The 22,459-nt window shown below is 52.3% G+C and overlaps 3 protein-coding genes and 1 non-coding gene across 4 annotated transcripts; 3 read left to right on the top strand and 1 right to left on the bottom strand.

Annotated features, from left to right (window-relative positions):
• Positions 1 to 704: 704 nt before the first annotated feature.
• Positions 705 to 6,715, top strand: LOC113146753. Its single transcript, XM_026335049.1, has 10 exons — positions 705 to 926; positions 1,161 to 1,264; positions 1,456 to 1,878; positions 2,305 to 2,428; positions 2,689 to 2,865; positions 3,749 to 4,019; positions 4,113 to 4,481; positions 4,824 to 5,180; positions 5,940 to 6,341; positions 6,432 to 6,715. Exons 1-10 carry the CDS (start codon positions 705 to 707, stop codon positions 6,713 to 6,715), a joined length of 2,733 nt encoding a protein of 910 aa, XP_026190834.1.
• Positions 6,716 to 9,978: 3,263 nt separating this feature from the next.
• On the top strand, positions 9,979 to 14,811 carry LOC34623024. Its single transcript, XM_026335048.1, has 5 exons — positions 9,979 to 10,059; positions 10,402 to 12,830; positions 12,903 to 13,379; positions 13,845 to 13,965; positions 14,383 to 14,811. The coding sequence occupies exons 1-5, from the start codon at positions 9,979 to 9,981 to the stop codon at positions 14,809 to 14,811; spliced, it is 3,537 nt and encodes a 1,178-aa protein (XP_026190833.1).
• Positions 14,812 to 16,125: 1,314 nt separating this feature from the next.
• Positions 16,126 to 16,197, top strand: Trnac-gca. The gene has a single exon. It is a non-coding gene; the product is annotated as a tRNA-Cys (tRNA).
• Positions 16,198 to 19,475: 3,278 nt separating this feature from the next.
• On the bottom strand, positions 19,476 to 19,796 carry LOC34623022 (stress-response A/B barrel domain-containing protein UP3). The gene has a single exon (XM_022736161.1). It carries the CDS (start codon positions 19,794 to 19,796, stop codon positions 19,476 to 19,478), a length of 321 nt encoding a protein of 106 aa, XP_022592394.1.
• Between the last annotated feature and the right edge of the window lie 2,663 nt (positions 19,797 to 22,459).

Here is a 22,459-nt window from a genome sequence, read left to right as displayed (position 1 = left end):
GCAGGAGCAGCAGCTGCAGCGCAAGCAGCAGCAGCAGCTGCAGTCCAAGCAGGTCGAAGCAGAGGGGGGAGGCGTCTCGCGTCTGGCAACAGCTGCAGCTGCAGCAACAACAGCCGCCCCCTCTGCCGCAGCTGCTCCTGCATGTGCCGCCTCTCGCAATTGGTTATGCAAGACTTGGGGAGTCGCACCGTTAAGGTCCTCGGGAGCAGCGCCTGAGGCTCCAAAGACAGCACAACAGCCAGCTGTACGTACACCGGATCTTGCAAGTACCGACGCCTCCACGCGCAAAACAGTCGGAAACACGCAGACACCCCCCCAAGGGGACGACTCGGCAGCAGCTGCTGCTGCCGACAAAGGACTGCTTGGGAGCCTCATTGCCGGTGCCTCTAAGGAGGCTTCAAAAGGCGAACGCGCTGCCAAGGGGATCGCGAGAGAAGATAACTTGCAGCAGCCTCTCCTCCAGCAGCAAGAGCAAGAATCTCTCCAACAGCGCAACTGGAAAGGGCTCATGCGCAATCCTGCCGTCGCTGAACGGCTGCAACGGCGGCTGCTTCTCGTTGATCCTTCATGTGGTCTTACGCATCCTGCTGCTGCAAGAGCCATGCAGTCGCCAATGCAAACGTCTGCTGGTTAGTAAAGCTGCGTATGTTGCTGCTGCTGCTGCTTTTTTATTGATGCTGGATTTCTTGATGCTGCACATTTTGATGCTGCATTTGTTTGCTACTGCGCTTAGCGATGCTGCATTTTTCGATGCTGCATTTCTTGATGCTGCATTTTTCGATGCTGCATTTCTTGATGCTGCGTTTGGCGATGCTGAATTTCTTGCTGCTGCGTTTAGTGATACTGCATTTTTGGCTGCTGCATTTAGTGATGCTGAATTTCTTGTTGCTGCATTTTTCGATGCTGCATTTTTCGATACTGCATTAGTTTGCTGCTGCATTTAGTGATGCTCCGGTTTTCGCTGCTGTGCATTTTGCCCATGTCTCGCCCTTAGCGAGGGAAGGGGGGGAGAAGGGAGGCGTTTATGGAACGGCTGGGTCGGTTGCGTAGTAAGCGCTCTAAAGGCCATCTACCGCAGGAATGCCGTGGCTTGATTTTCTGCTGCAGCACCGGCGAGACGCTGCGGCTGCGGTGTCTGTGCAGGTGTTGTCATGCAGCAGGTGCCTCCTGCTGCAGTGACGAGGGCATTCCAGAAGGTCCCTATGGGGACTGCCGCCACCTCAACGGCCAAGCCGGCGGAGAAAGCCCTTCTTTGGGCGTATAGGTGTGTTGATGGTGGTGGTGGGGTTGGTGGTGGTGGGGTTGGTGTTACTGCAGCAGCAACCACAACTGAGGGAGGCGCGGCGGAAGTGCAAAGCGCCCCCTACGGGATGCTACTCATGTGCCACACGTGTACTGGGTGGTGTGTTGCCGTTGCTCTTGCGCATGCGCGTGTTCTTGCTGCTTCTGCTGCAGGTTTCATTTGCTACGAATTCCGTTCGCTCTGCCGCGGCTGCTGCAAACGGTGGACTGGAGCGGCAGCAGCAGCAGCAGCCAGCAGCAGCAGCAGGAGGCGCTGGAGCTGTTGGAGCAGGCAGACGCCGCTCGGCTGTCTGTCGAAGAAGTGCTAGGTATTCTTCTCTTTTCCAAGGAGCTTGAGCCTGCGGCAGCTGCAACAGCAGCACAGGCAGAAGCAAGAGTTGAATCTCCCACAGGCGCGTCCTTGACAGCTGCCAAGGCACTTGAGAGCAGCAGCAGCAGCAAGAGCAGCAGCAGCAGCAGCGGCAGCGTTGCTGCTGCCGTTCACTTGCGTGTCAAGCGGCTGGCTGTGGAAGCCATAGAAGCGGTGCCAGATTCGGAGATTTTATTCTTCATGCAGCAGCTCGTACAGCTCATAAGGTCACTCACGCTTTTCCACATCCTCGTTATCCTGCTGCTGCTGATAGAGCTCTTTTGTTCGTGTGGCGTGCCCTGTGCAGTGCAGTCCGGTGTATAGACAGCGGGAACCCTACACTGAATAGATACCGTGCAGGGTGTATGTTCTGCAACTTTTCTCGCGGATTTATACATAATGTATATATATATATATATATTGATATATATATATATATGTGTATTGATATGTGTTTGCGTCTGTATATCTTTCTCTGTACTGCAAGATCTTTGCGCGAATCCTGCCCCAGTTTATGTGTTTTTTTGCCTTACGTCTACTGGGGAGTACAAGAGGTTTCTTTCCGCGCGCAGAGGGGCCTACCTATATATAAATGCATGTGCATATTTGCTTCTGTGGGATGTTTTGTTGTCTCCTTTTTTCTGGATGCTCAGGACCGACCAGCACGTAACGACTAGCGGCTGCCGTCTCGGTGCAGCCCTCATTCGGCGTAGCCTTCGCAGTTCTTCGCTTGCCTCCAGTTTTTTCTGGCTTTTGCAGACGGAGAAAGAGCATTCGGTAGGCTTCTTCCGTCTGGGACTAGTAGGCTTGTTTCCCGCCTGTAGAGATCACCGCTTAGTGCAAAAACGAGGCACTTTTGGCGAAGTCGGTCCGTAAAGGCAGGCGGAGCGTTCTCTGGAGTGCTCGCTAGCTCCGCACAGGCGTCCACAGCATCCCTGCCACGCATGCAGACTTTTTTATTGCCATCTTGCCGCCATGTGAAGGCTTTCTCTCCTCCGCATGCATGTGTGGTGCGGTGCACTGCATTGACAATGCAGGCGGACGGGCATCTTTTTGTTCGCGCTGAGCAACGCTTCCTCCAGTGCTTGCGTAGAAGGCAACGACGTCTCCTTCTTCACGCAGACACGCAGGCACAAGGGCACTCACCGCTGCCTCCCCGCATGCAGCAACAGGCTGCCATGGCAGCAAGCATTCTCCAGCTCTTGGAGAGGCAGGTAGGCAAAAAATTTGCCCGCTTTGAAACGGCGACAGCAACCACTCGCAGGAGCTGACGTGAACCTCCCTTCAAGGGTCGAGTCTTCCCCTTCTACCTGCCTTGATGTATACGCGCTGTTTACAATGCGCATCTCTCTCTCTCTCGTCTCCTTTCTTCTGTAGTGCCAGCTTTTCTACGATCAACCCTCCATTCGCTTCTAAGTTCAACCTTTGGACTCAATTAGGCTACACCTTCGTTTCTCGCAGCGCTCTCTGTTTTCTCCCGTTTTTCGAATCGTGCCAGAAGTCTCTCTTCAGAAAGACGTGTTGCAAGCTGCCTGCTGCTTCCCCGCCCTTCCACGCATAGCCACTATGCATGTGACGCCTTTGCCGCCTTTCTTTCCTAGCTGCTCCTTTTTCATTCTCTCCGCGGGCATGCAAGGATTCGTATTTTTTGTGTGTCTTTCCTTGTGTGTGTCTGTGTTTGCATATATGCATGCATACATATGTATACATCTATATGTGTGTGTGTGTCTGTGTATGCACATCTGCATGCATACATATGTATATATCTGTGTGTGTGTCTGTGCCTGCTTTCTTTGCTTCTCGGGCACTTGGTGTCTTTCTGCAAAGCGCGTCTTGCGAAATTTGCTGCACTCCCTCGATGCCAAGCTCAAGCTCCGAAGGGAGAGGGTTGACAAGCGTTCAGAACGGCTTCGGCTGCTTTTAGAAGTGCGTCTCACTTGCCAGCAGGGCATATGTTCTCTTGTTGTCTCAGAAGAGCCCGTCTTCCAGTTTCCCCCCCCTTTCGTATCCTCCCGTCTTCGCGCCAGTATGCATGCGCTGGAGGCTGTTGCTGCAAATGTGCACATGTTATGCATGCGTTTTCATTTACCGCTGCAGCGCCTTTGCCGCGATACTTTTGCCTCGCTGTTCCCCACTTCGGCAGCTGCATCCCCACTGCAGGCGCAGCCAGACGATCCGAAAGCAGATCTGCATTCTGAAGATGAGACACTTGCGAATGATGGGAAGTCGTGTAAAAAGACGGTGTTGGCTGCATTGGCTGCTGCGGCGGAGGCTGCCGAGACGGCTCGAACTCCTGCTGTACGTACAGCAGCAGCAGGAGCAGCAGGAGAAGGCGTTATTAGTTTAGCGTCTTTAGACACAGATGCAGGCACCTCAGCAGCGTCTGCTGCTGCAGTGGAAGACACCCCTGCTGCACGAGCCGCTGCCCTCCTTCGCGCTTGTTTAGAACCTTCGACTACAGTCGCTCATGCGTCTGAGAGTGATGAAAAAAAAAAAGCCACAGCAGCAGCTGCTGCGGCTGCAGCGGCAGAATTCGGCATCCCCTTGCCCTTCGATGACGGCTCTGTACTGCTGCACATCATCGCTCAGGAGTGCTATGTCATGAAGAGCAGCCAATATCCCCTAGTCATCAAAGCCCTCATCTACTACGCGCAGCCTCAGCAGCAGCAACAGGAGACTCTTCGACTGCAACGCTTTCTGTACAAAGAAGACGATGATCTCAGGCAGGATGTTCTCGTTTTGCAACTCATTGCCTACATGAATCGCATCCTCCTGCGCTATGGCTTGGACCTGAAACTCACACCCTACAAGGCAAGCCCTCTCCTTTCCCGCCTTCTCCTGCCTCCCCTCTTCTTAAGTGCCTGTTGATGTGTCTATGAGAGGACAGTCGCTAAAGAGGGTTTTTGCGTGTATATATATATAAATACATATAAATATGTATAAATATACATATATATAAATATATATAAATATGTACAAATATACATATATATATATTTATATTTATGTGTATGGACACACAGGCGCACATACACACACATATATATAAGTACACATAAATAAGCACACACAAATACACACACATAAATACACACACATAAATACACATATTGTACACATAGGAGTTTACTTCTCGCATCATCGGAAACGCTCCTTTTGGAGGCATTGGCAGAGGCGTTTGGGCTTTCGTGGTGTTGTTGGCTGCATGCTCAGGTTGTTGCATTTTCTGCATCCGATGGTTTAATTGAGTTTCTGGAAGGATGTGTTTCCTTCGCGCAAGTGAAACGAGAGAATCGTTCTCTGCTATCCTTCATGGAATCTGCAAGCGCATCCGCGCATCCCCCCGGCACGTGTGCTGGCGATGCTGAAGGCAGCGTGGATGCGCTTAAACGCAACTTTTTAGCTTCTTGTGCAGGCTATTGTGTTGCAACATACTTGCTGGGTGTGGGAGATCGCCATCTTGACAACCTGTTGATCAGACCAGATGGTCGCATGCTGCACATTGACTTTGGATTTATTTTAGGAGAAGGTGGGAGGCATGCACGGGAAGGGGGTGTTCCCTGATGAACCCTGTTGTTGTTGCATTGCCTGGCCAGTTGTGTCATTTTAATTTGCTAGATATGCTGACTGCTCCAAAGCTGTGTATAATCTGATTTACATATCCGTGCGCCATTCCTAGATGTATGAATACATATGTGCATATGGATTCTTGTCTCTCGACACGAGTATATTTCGCCCTTTATGTGTGCTTCCGGTGTATGGCTCTACATTCAGTGCGAAACATGTTTCATGCCCCCGCGGTGAAAGAATGTATTCTGCATCCCCCTTTGCTCCTCTCCCTCTCCCGTTTGTCTTGGAGAGAAAAAGAATGTATTCTGCATCCCCCTTTCCTCCTCTCCCTCTCCTGTTTGTCTTGGAGAAAAAAAGAATGTATTCTTTCACCCCCCTTTGCTCCTCTCCCTCTCCCGTTTGTCTTGGAGAAAAAAAGAATGTATTCTGCATCCCCCTTTCCTCCTCTCCCTCTCCCGTTTGTCTTGGAGAAAAAAAGAATGTATTCTTTCACCCCCCTTTGCTCCTCTCCCTCTCCCGTTTGTCTTGGAGAAAAAAAGAATGTATTCTGCATCCCCCTTTCCTCCTCTCCCTCTCCCGTTTGACTTGGAGAAAAAAAGAATGTATTCTGCATCCCCCTTTGCTCCTCTCCCTCTCCCGTTTGACTTGGAGAAAAAAAGAATGTATTCTGCATCCCCCTTTCCTCCTCTCCCTCTCCCCTTTGTCTTGCGTTTTGTAGATCCGAAGCCGTTCCCCCCCCCCATGAAGATCTGCAAGGAAATGATCGAAGTCTTAGGATCTCTGGATTCTCCCGAGTTTGCCTATTTCTTGCATCTCTGCTGCCTTTGCTTCAAGTACCTTCGCACACACGCGTATCCCATATGCCTCCTTCTCGAGTGTATGGCCACCTCCAGCCTCAAGGATATCACCAAGAATCTCGTGACGGTGCAAGGAAAGCAGCCAGAAACGCAGCAATCGCCACAGGGCAGTCCGCCCGCAGTGGTCACCACCGGTGAAGACGCCGCTCCTGCTGCGACTGTATCGTCTTCGGCTTGCTTAGGAGTCAGACTAGAAAATGCTGCTGCATCAGGCGAGATCACCAGTGCAACAACGACAACTCCGGCTGCCTCTGCTGCTGCTGGTAGTGTCTTGCATCATCAGCAGCAGGCATCTCGGGGTACACCAGCACCACTCGCCGAGATGTCTGCGTCTCCTTCTCGCCCTTTTAAAGACGATTCTTCGGGCGCAGCAGCATGTGACGCTGCAACTGCACCAACGAACCGTCCTGCACCGACAGCGGCTTCTCCCCCCCGCCCTGTATCGTCCAGCAGCAGCAGCAGCACAAGTGGGAGACGCGTGTGCATCGCGATAGAGCGAGTAAAGGAACGCTTCCGCTTGGACCTGAGCGATGAGGAAGCTGAAGAAGCTCTTGTGCAGATCATCATCAGCAGCGCAGGTGCCCTCATCCCTGCAGTAGTCGATAGGCTGCATGAATGGGCGATCTACTGGAAGTGAGCGCTCAAAGCACACTTTTTCGGCGCTAATCAGCAGCCGAAAAAACAATAGTGCATTGAGCGTTGTGGGCGACAGCCTCCCTTTATTTCCCGTATTTCGTCTGTCTGTATGCAGCAGCAGCAGCACGCAGCCCGCAGCCCGTAGGCGCATGCGCCAGTAAACAAGCCCCATACGTTGTGTATGTGCACATGTGACTATATATATACATAAGTGCATGCATGTACGCTTGCCATGTGTATCTGCCGCACACTCGTATACGCTATGAAGATATGCGAATCGCTCCCCCGTAGCATGCGGCATTTTTTAAGGGTCCCTGTTTCAGCAGTTCACTTGTTCTCCTCTTCTGCTGCCGGATATTACTAGGGCTCATGAGCAGAGCGGCTGTCTGGGGTGTGTTGATTAGCATCACGCTTGTAGCGACACTGAGGGAGAACTGCAGGCTTCCCACGTGACGAGCTCGTGAGTTCGACCGCGCAGAAAAGTTGCCCTGTAGCTGTGGCTGCTGTGCACTATGGTTTTATGTGTACCATGGGGAGGCCGATATATATATATATATAGATGTATGTACATAGATGTGTATATAGATGTATATATAGATGTATATATAGATGTGTATATAGATATATATATAGAGAAAGAGAGCCAGTTGCACAAGCCTTATCTGGCCTGAATGCTCCGTTGCGGACGCGCTGGGCATGTGCAACGCCTTCTAGCGCTCCTCAACAAGCACCGCGGGCTAGCTAGCTGACTAGCTAGCTACCTAGTCAGACGGCGCGAACTTGTCAGGCATGGAGTCTTAGGCCTGCGAGCGCTCCTTATTGGTCCCCTGCGCCACTCCGCTGGATTGGCATTCGCAGCGTAGCTAGCCATACGCCGAGCTGTGCAGCGCGCTGCACTGCTGGTAACTCTAAAAAATGCAGCGCCGAAATCCTGGCTGCAGGAAGGCAGGTTGCTCGAGAGAGAGACAGAGCGAGAGAGACAGACAGAGACAGAGCGAGACAGACAGACAGAGACAAAGAGCGAGACAGAGAGATATTGCAGCTTCGCTCAGCTATTGCAGCCTCTCTTCGTATAAGGGTTGTCAGATCAAAAGTGCAATTTCAGAGACGGGTGCTTAGACTCAACAGGGTGTAAATATAACTAGTGTACAAGAAAGGGTGTACCCGTAGCCTCACTCGCTACGGTACATCCCTCCCTCTACCTGCCTGCTGCAACTGGTTTCCCATCCCTGCCGCGCAAAAAGACAAGTAAGAATGGGCTGCCTGATCGTTGAGCTGCGCTTTGTTTTCTGAAATAGGAAACATTATACACTGGGCATCAAAGAATTGGCCTTTCTTATTGGTTTAACGCCTTGCAAGACTTATTATTCCATGCCAACTCTTCTTCGCTCGATGCAACAGGTCTCTGCAGTGCGCTAGTAGGCATACAAATACAAAATCAACTTGTCACTTCTTTCTAATGCTTTCATGCATGGATTCAATACAGTGGAAAGCACCTTGGTGTAGCTCTCCCCGCTCCATGCCCCCTCTCCTCCTGTCCGGAGTTTAGAGTGGTTGGGGCTTGGGAATAAGGTCGTAGCTCTTTGAAAATCAATCTAAAGTTTTCTGAAAACTTTGTAGTACGACTGGCGGTACGTATCTCCCCTACATAGACTTTTGAAGCGAAACTGCACTTTTTGTGCTCACTAGTTTCGGGTATGCGCGTTTACAGCTTCACAGAGCAAGAAGCACCTCGTTTTCGTCGTAGGCAGTGCAGCTACGCATAGACGGCTGCCCATTGCAAAAAGGCCACGCGTATCTGCGTGGGTGAAGACTACATTAGAGCGCTCACTTTGCCAGGCTCGCCACTGGTTGATCAGCTTTTGTTTCGCCGAGCGTGCTTTCCAAGCAAGCTGGGAAGGCGTCCGTAAGGGCCGCACACTGGCCTGCCGTGATGTTGAAGCGCCTTCCTTTGCAACGCGCCAGGAGGAAAGGTGTTCCTCCTCCAATCCCGCAGGCTGCAGCGTCAGTAGGACCTGAGCCTGCGCATACAGCCCACGGGAGCTGTTTTGATGAGGGCAGGCCCAGAGCCAATGAGCCGTCTGTGTATGCCGGTGCGCCACACGAGAATAGCGGCGATTTTGTGGCAAGTGCAGGCTTTTCAAGGTGCACGCTGGCGACAAGGCGCGCGTTTCCCCCCAGAACATCCCCCACCCTCTCCCCTTAAACCCTTGTGCAAGCCTGTGGATACGGGTACATCCATCAGGGAGCCGTCCGGAGGACGAAGGCACAAAGCAGCGCGGCTTCAACACTGGATGCAACACCCTCGAGTGTACATACAGGTGCCCCAGTAACCGCCTGGCCCATGACTGCTCTGCGTTCTAAGTAGCCGCGCCGCCTCGCACTCCCCAGAGGCAGGCTGTCACAACAAGCATAATCAGAAGTAGGAAGAAGCAGCAGCATCTCCTGGAGGCACCACTTAAGCCAGCTTTCCAGCATGCGTTCTCTGTAGCGGCGGCTTAGGCGGACTTGCCTGCCGCCTTCTGCTGCGGGTGTTGCTCTTAAAGTTGCGGCGCAAGCAAGCCTCAAAAAGAATTTCCCGGCGTCTTATCGATCTAAATTCTCTAAACTTCGCCCATCACAGTAATTTGCTCCCCCAGCAAGGTGCCATGCACCACCCCCTTCGATCTCCCGGACCGATCGGAACGGGGACTGCTGAAAGGAAGCCGCAGCCGCGCGGCGTCTCTGGCACGGCACCTTTGAAGGCGTGGCATCATTTCCTTTCATGGCAAATGCCTTCTTCATTAAGAATGAGGAATACTTAGAAGGCGGTGCTCTCTGAACGCAGAGCGATCCCCCTTCTTAAAGACGGTGGGAAACACGCGGGTGCAGTAAGGCCCTGCTCGCACCCTACCACCAGCTCCCTTGCCCGTCGGAGGCGGGATTTTCTCTGCTTTGTGGATTTCTTTCAATGGATTTTTCCTATGCCTTAAGACACAGGCAGCGATACTTCCGCCCTAGCGAATGGTGCATCCTCCCGTTTGTCTCGCGACGGCAGGCTCTGATTAGCCGGAGCAGAAGCCGCACAGAACGTGTCTAATTGGACGTCGAGGGGGGCACTCGGCGTCTTCTCAACTCTGTCTGCCATCGCTCCCTCTGCGACGCCTCTTCAGGCGAGCAGTGGCAGCCTCACCGACGTGCAGCAACCCCTCCTGCCCCTGTGGGATCTGGAAGCTGCCGCTGAGGCTTTACAAGCCTCGCCGTTTTTCGTTCCCCACGCGGAAAATGGAAGGCTTTAGAGCACCAGAAAGCGACGCTCCCGCTCCCGCTCCCGCCGTAACCGAAAACACAGCAGCAGCAGCAGCAGCAGCGGCAGCAGCAGCAGCTGAAGGGGCAACCGCAGGGGGCACAAGAGGGGTGCTCTCGAATGTGAATAAGCGCGCCATCGCCAGTGCAGTGGCAGGAGGATTGCTTTTGTTACTGCTGCTCTTGTGGAGAGGAGAGACTCTGAAGCAGGAGCTGTCGGTAGACGCCATCCGCGCAACAGCAGCAGCAGCAAAAGCCACAGCCACAGCAGCAGTGGGGGCATGGCTTCCCTATTGGTCTTCTGCTGCGGGGAGACTGGCGGAGCAGCAGCAGCAGCAGCAGCAGCAGCAGCAGCAGCAGCAGCAGGAGGAGGAGGGACTGCTGCTAAGACCTCTGCCGGAGCCTCAAGTGGACGCCTTTTCTGTGGAATCGGATGGCGTTGCGTGGCGGCAATTTGCAGCTCGTGAGGAAGACGCTATTAAGCGCGTCTTGCTGTTGTTGCAACTCGAGCAGCAGCAGAGGCGGCGTGCAGCGGCAGCTCCTGGGGGGGCTGTTGCGGGTCTGTCGTGGAAGGCATTGGATTCTCTTTTGAAGGCAAGAGCAGCAGCGGCTCGAAGGCGAGCAGATTCGCGCGAATTCTCTGAAGAGAGGCGCCAGCGGATTTCCACAGTCTCCGCGGAGTTCAGTTCAGAGGACGCTGAAGCAGCGTCGTCAGGGCGGGAGCTGCGTGAAGTGTTATTGGAGGAAGGCTGGTCAGTTGTTGAGAACGTGAAGCAGCAGACCATTCGTTTGCCTCGAGCGTTGCGCTCGCTGCTGCTGCAGCAAGGGGGTTTTGGGCTAAAGGAGTTGTTGCAGAGCGCGATCGAGAAGAGCGGAAACTCCCCTTTTTTTCCCGCGCTTTCTCCCGTGTTTTCTTCTCTAGCGGAGGAGGCGCGGGCTGGCGTTACACCCCGGCACTTGTCTATGTCGGAGGCGTATTCAAGAGCATACAAGCAGCTGGCAGACGCAGTGCATCCGCACAAGCTCACGCGAGCCGTCAAAGTGGACGGGCACTACCTGTATCCGTGGTCGGTGTTCACGAAGCAGGAGCGAGAGCAGCTCTGGCTCATGGCGGATCAGCTGAAGTGGCTCCCCAAGTGGATCAAGCATCATCGCGTCGCGCGAAAGCCACCTCCTAGGGTTCTAAAAACGCATTTGCCAGTTCTGAAACCAAAATTTACGGATATTTATGGCGGTCCAGGGGCGCCTTCCTTGGGTGCAGAACCGGGGGTGCGATACACCTGGCTGGGGCATGCGTCGGGGCTTGTGACGATCGACGGTTTGAACGTGTTGATAGATCCTGTTTTGGGGGAGGATATTGTGGGTGCAATGAGTGATTTGGCGAAGCGTTTCTTGAATTTCGTGAATTCGAAGCTGTGTGGCAGTCTGGGGGAGCGGCTTCGACCTGCCCCTGCGCGCATTAGCGAGTTGCCATCCGATCTGCATTTGGTCATCTTGTCTCACAATCACCAAGACCACATCATGGAGCGCGACATTAAGCACTTGTGTAGGACGCACAAGGAGCGTTTTAAGCATTTGATGTGGTATGTTCCCGAAGGGGTTGCGTGGTTCCTCGTGAAACACGGGTGCTCGCCGCAACGCGTGTGCGAGTTCACGTGGGGAGAAAGCAGAACGCTCTCGTGCATGCCGCGGAACGGGCAGTATGCGTGCAGCGACGGGGTGTGGGTTAGGCCGGCGGCTGCCGGCGACGCTCTCTCGCAGGCGCATTCGCCGAATGGTGGCGGCGCTCCCTCTAGCGACGAGAGCGGGTGGCAGGGGCCCTCTAGCGGCGCGTTGCATGCTTCGGAGGGGAGTGGCAGCGGGAGGTTCTCTGGTCATGACAGGGGGGGAGACAAGGGGATGCCTTCAACGCCGAGCAAGAAGAAGATGCCGCCCATGCATCGCTCGGTGCGAGGAGCAGCTCCGGCTAACGGGGGGGCGGGGGGCGGAGCTCCGCCTCTCGGGAGCGGCGTGGATGCTCGGAGCGCGGCTCAAGATCGCTCTCTCGGGGGGGGGAGGCTGCCCATGAACGCAGGAGCGGGGGGGGCGGGGGGGGGAATGCAGCAGTTTCGCGCCAGTCGCCTCGCGGGAGCTCCCCCCGCAGGCGCTGAGGGGTCGCTCGGCGAGGCGCGCGCGAGCGAGGCGGCTGTAGATCGCTTCACCATCACCTACGTTGGCAACGTTCACTGGAGCGGGCGAAGCCCAGCCAAGGCTGATCACAACACCTCCCTTTGGGGGGGATTCGCCATCAAAGGGCCCCGTCACAACTTTTTTTACGGCGGCGACACGAGTTATTTCAGGAAAGATTTCGACGAGTTTCGCAAGGTAGGTCGCCTCTTGGGTCCGTTCCATCTGGCGGCTTTGGCGATCGGCGCCTACGAGCCGAACGAGGATTTGCGCTACCAGCACGTCAATCCGCAGGAGGCTCTCATGCTCTTCAAGGATATCCGAGCGGAAGTCGGCGTCGGCGTGCACTGGGGAACGATGCGGCTCTCGGCAGAAAATTTCTTCGACCCCATGTTGGAGCTGGAGTGCGCCTTGCTCGGTGTCTCCGTGGGGGTTTGCCGTGGGGAGACAGTTCCTGGCGGCGGCTTTGTTGCCGGTGCTGAGGGGGGGGGGGCGAGTGGGGGGGGTGTTTCTGCGGATATTCCGCCGAACGCTCCCAAGCCGCTTGCAACAAAGGAGGCTGCAGTGCCAGACGGCAAGCGCGGGAAGAAGGCAGCGACTCAAGAAGCCGCCGCAGGCAGCGGGGAGAGGGCGGGCAGCGGCGCCGACGCAGGCGCCAAGAAGAAGTCGCCTCTGTCTGCTCGCAAGAAGGACGCCTCGAGCAAAGTCACCAGCAGCAACGCCGCTCCCTTCCCCAGCAGCAGCAGCGCAGATGCGAGTGCGGAGGGCGCATCCACTGCGAGAGAGGAGGAAACCGACACACTCGTTGCCGGCTCAACGCTTACGGCAAGCGTCCTCTTCGAACCCGAACCAGAGCTCGAAGCAGCGCCCACAGTCGCTGCAGCCACTGCGGCAGGCGCTGCAGCCGCTGCGGATGACGCGCCTTCCTCTTCGCGGGGAACCACACGAGAAGCTGACGGAGAAGCAGCAAAAGGCACTGGGCTTAAAGCCGCAGACACTCCGGCTCAGACACCCTCTCTGCAGCGGCGGCAACCGCATTCGAAACTCCGAGATGCAATCGACCATTTGCTGGAGAATCCACTGAGCGTGCTGCGACGGGGAAGACGCCCAACGAACATGCGGGAAGCCATTTTCCCTGGGCACTTCTACAGATCCACGCTGCAGCCGGTAGCTCTGTGGAGCGACCCTCTGCTGCACCCCAGCAACGCAAGGAGGTAATTCTTCAGCATGCTTGGCGAAAAAGTCGTGCGTACTAGCCTGCGAGCAAGACGAGGGGAGGGAGTGGGAAGGAGAGGAAGAAATAAAAGAGGGTTGGCGGGAATACGTATTTTGCACCCTTTATGGGAGCTCGATGTGGATATATATACGTACATATATATACACATATGTATATATATATATAGCGCGCCTTGTTGTGTCTGCTTTGTTGAACTGAACCTCCTTCTTGTGCATTTTAATTTTTAGCTCTAACGGCACACACAGGGGCCGCTGCCGGTTGCCTTCCCCCCGCCAGCGTTGGCGCGAGGAAAAATTGTTTTTAGTAGTGCCCCTTATTTCGAGGCAGAGGGGGAGAATCGGGATCGAGAAATGGATTCTCTCCGCATGTGCATGCCACGTGTTTCTCCGCGCATCTTCATGCTCTTCGCTTGCGGAGTCTCCGTCTGCGGTTTCTGACACAGGCTGCGCCGTGCAGAGAAGCTAGAAGCACTAGGTTTGCTACATCACGATCCACATTGGAGGGAAAAGCTCCTTGTGGAGGGTGCTCGCTTTCAAACTCTCCATATTGGGCATTCTATTCAGGTGGGTCAAGTATGTATGTGTGTATGTATGTCCATGTGTATGGATGTATGTATATGTGTGTGTGTGTGCATGTATGTATGTATGTATGTGTATCTATATGTATGTATGTCCATGTGTATGGATGTATGTATATGTATATGTATGTATATGTATGTGTATATATATGTATGTGTATGTATATGTATGTGTGCTGCTGGTGCGTGCGTTGTGGGCTGTCTGCATTAATCTTCTCCCCTTTTTCCTCCCCCTTCGTTCCTTCCCTTCTTTCTTCCTTCCTCCCCATCTCCGTCAGGTCTACCACAGCGTGTGTGTGAGTCTGAATATGTGCAAAGAATTTGATTCCTTTTTTGTTCTTAGCGCTTCTTTTTCCTGTTTGGTGGCTTGGCCTTCCCGCTGCTGGCTGTGTGTTTGCCTCAGGTTGAGCAGGGGGACGATGGCACACACATTCTCATGTCGAGGAGCAGCGCGAGAGACCACATTGATCCTCAAGCCACTGCAGAGCAATACGCCTTCCTGCCCCTCTACCTGAAGCCCGCCAGTGCTGGCGTTTCCAACGGAAGAAATTCTGGAGTTCGTAACGGAGCCAAGGGAACGCATGCTCGCGGAGGAGGTGTGTCAGCGTCGCCGATGGAGGCGGCTAGAGGGCAGCAGTCTGACGAAGTGGGGAGCATGGAAGTTGCTTTTTCGCGGGTTGCGGTAGGAGTAGGAGTTCCCAACTTAAGGAGACAGCAGCGTGCAGCGCCTGCCGGTTCTGCGATTCGGCCGTCTTCGAAAGCCGACTCGCCAGTCGCGGCTGGCGTTGAAGAGGAGGATGAAGAGACGGAAGTCTTTGATATCATGGACTGAAGTCTCCGATGGCAAGCGGGATTGTTTTTATGTCCCTTCCTGGATCACCCCATTCCCTCAGTGGGGGCGCGTTAGGCTGCAGGTGCCGGGGAGGCTGCACCTGGTGGCTGTCGCAGTTTGCAAATTTGGATTGGTCTGCTTCGTCGTTCACGGTGTATAAATGCATACGTACAAATGTGAGTACAGGTGTGCGCAGCAGGCTGTTTGTTTCAAGGTATCTTGGGATATTTCTGCACGTTGATATCAGTAAAACGCAGCACAAATTGTTTAGTTGTGTATGGGTGCCCAACGTGAGGCATCAACTCGTGCATGCATGCAAGAGGCGTCGAACCGACGGTGTCAATGCACGCCAGACCATCGCTTTCTTTAGAGCATCCACCACATAAACTCTACCGAGGATACAGGGAGCAACAAGCGCAGTAGAAAGCAAAAAGCGCGTGCTCTTGCCTCGGTTTTTCTCTGTAGGCGACCCTCTCAATCATCAAGTGTCTTGCACGATTGATGGGCTGCACCCTCCTAGTACATTGTCTCTCTCCCTGCGTACCTCTCGTGAACGCGCCTCTGAGGTATGCTTATTGAGCTGTGCTTCGTTGTGTTCTAGGCGCTTCTTCTGCATCCCCTTGCTATTTATGCACAGATGTGTTGTCTTTTCTACCAGTCCCTCCTGCTATCTACAAGCAACGGTTCTTTCTTTAAGTGGTTCCTAAGCGAGTCTGCTTTTAGTCGCTGATTAGCCCTAGGCCGAGTTCTTTGTACGATTGGGGCCAGCTACTGCTCTTCTTCCACCAAAACCTTTTCCGGCGCAACAACGCACCCACTACTTCCGCAGTTGCTGCTGTTGTTCACGCCAGTTGTGACTCCGCAATTGTCTGTTCATACCATTAGTCGTGTAGCGTAACTACTGTTACTCCTTTCACTTTTGGTATCTCAATGGGCACAGTCTAAACTGCCTATGGGGTGGTGCAGCGCGAAATTGCGCATTGCTGGCTCTAAAATTTTACTGATGACCTGATGCATTCCGTAGAGGCACGTCTTTATGAGACGAATAATCGACTGCTACTGCTTAACCTCTATGTACATTTATATGCTGTGTATACACTGCTGCGCGAAACTTGAATCCATGAGGTCAGCCCAGAGGGAGGGCATCGTTGAGGACGCCCCAGTTCGCAAAGTGTACAGATGCTGCGTAAATCTAGTGCACACGAAAAGGATAAACAAGTACACTCGCTTTTTTTCTATGAAATGCGCGTTTTCCATTCTTCGTTTGTTCCGATTGCTATTGGGCTAATCCAAAGGAACTCAAGCTCCGCCTGCGGGTGTGTAGCTCAATGGTAGAGCGGCCGACTGCAGATCGGCAGGTTCATGGTTCAATTCCGTGCGCGCCCTTTTCTGTTTCGGGCGAATGATGCATTGTATTCATTACTTTTAGTAATTTTGCTTATTGTTTGTCCCTAGAAACGAGGATATTAAGACAAACCCTACGTTTGCCCTTCGAGCTCAGCTCTTTCCTCAATATTCTGGCGTCTCGGCGCCACGTAGCAACGTTTCTGCGGGTCGGCAGTCATAGTGACGGAGCAATATGAAACCAAGAAGGCTATCAAAGCACTATACCATAATAGGTTAATTTAGTTTATAGAAGCGTTACCTTGAAAAGAACTACTGAAGCAATACCAGCTGAAAAAGCAGATACACCCGAAAGGAAGATGATTAAATATGAATGCAAAAGGTTGTCATCACTTTGCTTCAGCCATCGCTTTAACCCTTTGTTGCTTCTGCACACTATTGATTGCGCAGTACGCATTATATTGTCTTCCACTCTGCCGGCCGGCTAACTTTGCCATTGTCATAGAACAAAGTACAAGGCACAGGGCCATAACGAAATCTACACAATGATCTCACCAGAACAGTGGCCACATGCACATTATAAAATCAAAGAGCACACCGGAAGCAAATGCAGATTGAAGGAGTCTCCATAGTGTCTAACATTCTCCCATCTCTAGTGCAATAATTGCTCCAACAAACATTCTCCGCAGTTCAAACGGCTCTTTTGTACAAGGATAGTGCCGAAGGAAGGCAATCCAGAAATCTGTGAAGTAAGAGAGTACAGTGCTCTTTGGGTCAAGGGAATCACCGCAAAAGGGAACAGCTGGCATGTGACCTGGTAATGTCACGGTCATGTTACTGGCAAACATTTAGATACACCACCGGGAATCCCCATGGTGCATTTATCCACTGAAAATTTGTTTATGGCGGGTATTCACATGTCGAAAAGTACGAGAATATGACTGCTGCATTGATATCGCAGGGATAATGTATGCGGGCCACAATCTTTGGCATGGGTTCCCGCCATGATTGCTACAGATTGTTGTTTCTCGCTTCCTTCCACACGAATCCAGCTCTTCAGCTTCAAGATGGCAACACAATGGACATTCCCTACTCCAACTCTAATGCAATCACGGTTTTCCGCGAGAAACAATACTCAAGCTAGATTCTTGAACCAAGTCATGAACTTCTTCTTGGGCAAAACACTGTTTGTGAGCCATCTCAAGTCATTCAAAGAAGTGAAGCCTTTGCAAATGTAATCACTCCTTTGAGATTCTTGGAGCAAAGGAATACTTTTAAGGATTGCTCCCTTTGCTGTACTCCCACACGTACCTACACATTAGAGAGTGCCAACGCACCTTCAGGCGCCTTGTACTAGCGGTTTTCCCCGTATCCATGGACAAACTAGCCTATGATAAACCTCAAGGGGCGGAAAATGCGTTTTTCCTCCATGAATTTCTTATTCTTTCTAGTATTTCTTTGTGTTCTGACGATGCCTGCGTCTCCGCTCCACACCACTCTTGCATCGCGGCAGTCTGCCCTGGAAGTGCCGTCTCCCTCGTCCATCATCTCTGCGATCGTCGAACACTACACGTAAACTGCACTTTCGTTTGTCCATTGAAAGCAGCAACAAGCCTCTTGGTTGCAAAAGTCGTCCTAAAGTCGAAGTTACTGAAGCAGCAGGGCTAAAACGAATACCAAAGGTGGATGCACAGAACGTCCGCTTAGTTCATAACCAAACCCCGGGTATGACAAAAGGAAAGATAGGGAGTGAAATGTTGAATAAAGGCGAGGGGCGCATAGCACATGAATCTGAGCAAAAGGAGCCACTGACTACAAAAGTGAACTTCACGACCCCCAGCCACCAAATTCTCAGTGACGAAATGCACGCTGAGTTTACTCCTGCCGTGGCGTGCATTGTTCCGTAAATTTATTATGGGTGTACTTTTTCAGCTGTGAAGGAAAAGCTCCCTCTCGAGGCGTACCGTGAAGGTGTGGAGGAGGAACAACGAAATGCCATGGAAGCAGAAGCAGATTTTGCTAGGGAGGTAAGATATATGCTCATGCCAAAAGGTACGAAACACTGGAAATCGGAAATTGCTTACAGTTGGACTATGAAGAGGCTTTGAAAAGTAAGGCGATCATTATGGTGAACAATAGATTTTTCGGATTCTATTCAGGAGTTTGACAGGGAGCCAGCTCGCAGACAAATTGAGGAGAAAAGAGGTACATATAACCACCTGAGACTCAGAGCTGAAGAATGCGTTTCCGCCCTTGAGACACAGTTTCCCACGCATACGTTCACCCTAAACTAGGTTGGGCCATAGAGGCCTCTAAAGACAGACATTCAAACACGTAGTCCTATAAAAAAGCTCGCCCTCATGACTCTTTTTTGCAGGAAGAAAGGGAGGAAGATGGAGAGGAAATCGCATGACAGAAGACGTCTGTTTCGGCATTGTGGCAAGGGAAGGGGGCTCGCCATCTTCCAGTTGAAAACTGGGCAGCGTTAAAAGCATGAGAGAGCTTTCTTCACACGAGAATGGAAGCCCATGGGCAAGTACCGTCACATTTGTCGTCACCGGTTCCAGCTTGGCACTTTTTTCTATGGAGAGTTCATTGCGGCAGCTCCCATACGTCGGAAAAAAACACGCATGGTCTCATATCCATTGTGCGAGGGGGCAAAAGCATCGAAGGGCTGACAACGTGCGAGGGCCTTCCAGATGATGTCGTAAATTCCAATGCGCTTCATCGCTAAAGAGGCCAAAGCTCTTATCGGAGCTCTTACCCCACCGAAGCGCTACTAGCCAGGTGCTACAAACCCTTCTGCTTCGTTTTAGCCGGAAGCACCGAAAACAACTAAACGGGCAGACCGAGACCGCTTGCTGTAGATATCTACAAGGCTAGTGATACTGAGCTCGTCCGCAAGCCAATACCCTGAACGTCTTAAGCAGACTGCGCTCCATGGTTAGGCGCGTACGCCATGGCAAAAAACGCTTCAGTAGAGCCTTACACCCTAAAGAGCAAATCGCACATGTGCTGGTGGAAGCGGCATGCGGGGCAAATAGTCGTCATGAAAAAGCCGTAGACTTTGTAAATTAGTTGCGCAAACACTATTTCAGAACTGATTCTCTCCTGTTCTAACAGTGTTTCTTGCTGGGAAGGCCTGAGGATGGCCTGCACCGCCGTAGACGGCTCCCGTCCACCTTTTCAAGGCCGTCAAAGGTTCTTATGGAGCATCCTGTAGTCGATTCACATTTCCTGATGTAGCCTATGTGGTTCTTCGGGACTGTGCAACCAAATTCAAGCGTCCCAAGTAGCTTTGAACAGGAGCATGCATGCGGTTATAACTCGATGTCTACGGCCATAACATCCTCGAAGAATGGTTTGTATTTGGCGACAAAGCTTGTGTGAGCTGGATGACTTGAGTATCTGTTGAGGTCTTCGGCGTTGCTAAATTGGGAGTACAGAACATGGGTGAATCCCCTAGCACGTTCATGAGTGAAGGTTGGCCGGAAAGAAATGGCAAAAGGCATGCCCTTGATGCACTCGGGTAGGGCCTCGGCTTCTGTAGCCATATTTAGAAGCGCAGAGGGTGGAGTGTCCGGCTTGAACTTGAAACAGACCACATGCACAACGCGAAACGCCGGGATCACTGCTGCCATCGTCACCTTGAATATTTCGGAGGAAAAGGAACGTGAGTGATAGACCGACAAGAAAAACAGCTAAGATAGACGGTTAGGTTTCTGTAAGATCTCGGAGGCACGTCCTGTGGGTACAAGCCCGTTGGAAGAGGGTCACTAATGAGGAGAACTCGAGACAGTTTATCTCCCCACACGTTCTCCAAGATTGCCTGTTGTGTTTTTTCATGTGTCATTTTATTTTGGTGCTAGAGCATTACATATGTCCTTGTATGTTGGTTGTACATATGCCTTTTTCCTCGTAGGCCTTGAGTGGCTCTCCTTGGTATGCAGCGCTCCTGTGGCTATTTGAGTGATTCGGCCTTTGGTTGTCGAGATTGGACGGCGCTCTAGACTCTTCTGGACGCTAAAGAGGCATCGCCTGCAATAGCAGCACTCATTTTTGTGTGGTGCTAGTGGCGCTGTCGCCTGAAGCCCACACAGAGTGGCTTCACCCTTTGGACAGCTTTTGGCATATTTCCTTGATTTGTGTCTCACGTCCTAGAAGACACACGCTGAGGCATAGTGCTTCGGGCACCTGCCTCTACCGCCTCTGGAAAATGCATCAAAGTTCAGTCCCTAGTGATCCAAGCCAGTACGGCACCATGTGTTCCAAATCTACTAGTCAGTCTGTGCAGATCAATCAGCGCCCAAAGTCTATCAAAGCATGCCAAAAAACCCATTTTCCTTTCCCTGATAAGAGCGCTGCCTATCTCTTGCGGCCATCCCACAGCTTTCGGTTCGAGGGAAGGTACGGCAACCGCGTTGCAACCAGCTACAACTTCAGGGGCACTCTAGGCATGCATCTGCACGCCGCCGCACATAGCACTTGGCACACGGGTACACAGCGTTAAGCTCTTAATCTTGATGTTTTTCCCTGTGCAGTGCAACAGCTCATGCACAGGAGCGACCAAGCCGATTAGCCATGACATAACTAAATCCTATTGCATACACATAAAGTAAATGAAAAGCGGCAACGCAAAAGTTTGTGTGCTACGAATTGCAAGCAGCCAGTCAACTGATTCCTGTTGTGCTACACTTTCGCCTGCCACAGCATTCATCTTTTGATCCAAGTTTTTCCATGAAAAGGGACATCCGTAATACATAAACCTATCTGTTGTTTACGTGAATAGTAATGTACGACTGTGCATGTATGCTCACACTATGTATGGACAGGCTTGCTCCTTTTCAATCCATATACACTTGTTCTTACCGGGAGGTAGTACGAAAAAACTGTGGCATCAGAGTCTGCAAGGCCTTCTAAAGCGGTGCTGACTTTCCAACTCTTGGAAAATAGTTCTTGCCGAATTGCTACGGGAGGCTAAAAGGGAGCAGGACCATTTAGTGGGGGGCCATTTTTTGGATTTATAGATACCTTGTAGTTCTACAAACACGTGAAACGGCAGACGCTGTTCCCCAGAAGGAAGGTCTGAACCTGATGGTCGCCTGTAGGGAGGCGGGTAAAACGAGGATTCAACGCTCGTCCCCTTGTACGCCTTGGCATGGCGGCATGATATACACAAGTCAGGCAAAAATCTTAGCAGTACGGAACATATGGAAAATAAAAGCGAGAAGTCTAGAAGCTGTGTTATGCGTATCATATTTACAGCGATGCATAGGGAAGATACTTAACCACCCCAGAAGGGGAGATACGCATACACCGGGTGCGCATTTCACAAAATGCAGAACTCCCAACGTGGAGCACGAAGGCGCCGCGAGACAGCGGGCCGTTTTCCCTGATTGCCCATCCCCAGAGAATCACGTGCCTGAACACACCCAGAAGGACTGCCAACTTGCTCTTTCTCTCAGTGGCGTGTAAAGTCGTCACCAAGAAGCCCCCAGTCTCGTGTTGGTGGACGCGAAACAGAGCAGGGACGGGCGTCTCAGTTCAAAGCTGCGGATGCTCCCTGCTTTGTGCGGAGGGCATACACACCGAACTCCGAAATAGCAGCACAAGCTGACTGCAGAGGGGACCGTGTGTCTCCTTGCGGTATGATGAGCTGGCTAGGTGCGGCAAACAGGCTGCACGCAGACTCGGGAAAGCCAGCCGCGCAGTGCACAACCTAACAGCCACACTCTAACTCGAAGAGCAACACAAGCAGTTGCCCTCTGAGAGTAAAGCAGGTGATTATGGGCATCGCATGTGTCGTACGCCAAATCCTGTGTGCTAAAAGGGAAAAAACTGAAAAAGAGACAGCGATCTACGCAGAAAAGGACCACTGTGTAGATAGAGGTTTTTGAGACAAACAAAATCCCTTCAGGGGTCTTGAGCGGCGTCAGCCGGACGCCGCTCGTTTGGGCAGGTGGCCTGTGATTCTAAAATCTACAAGGCGTAATTTCTCCCTCATTCCCCCTTTAGAGCGGCTTCACAGGGGCTGTGGGAATGAGGAGGAAAAAAAGCTGCTCTTTCCAGCTCCTCTAGGGCCGCCTTATCACAGCAAAGATCCTACGTATCAACGGCACTGCAACAACGCTACGCATCTAGGGGCGCTACGTGTCGAGGTAGATACACGCATGCAAATAAATACACACGAACACTCCCGGTGCAGCCACGCAGGACCCCTCCGAGACAGGGCCGTCCATCTAACCTTCGAAGAGACTGAAGGGCGGGCAGATCAACACAGAGCCATACACATGCATTCTAACCC

The sequence above is a fragment of the Cyclospora cayetanensis genome, unplaced genomic scaffold (genome assembly GCF_002999335.1).
Source record: "Cyclospora cayetanensis isolate NF1_C8 unplaced genomic scaffold, CcayRef3 CcayRef3_contig_58, whole genome shotgun sequence".
NCBI lineage: Eukaryota > Apicomplexa > Conoidasida > Eucoccidiorida > Eimeriidae > Cyclospora > Cyclospora cayetanensis.
This window is presented reverse-complemented; position numbering and strand designations above follow the sequence as displayed.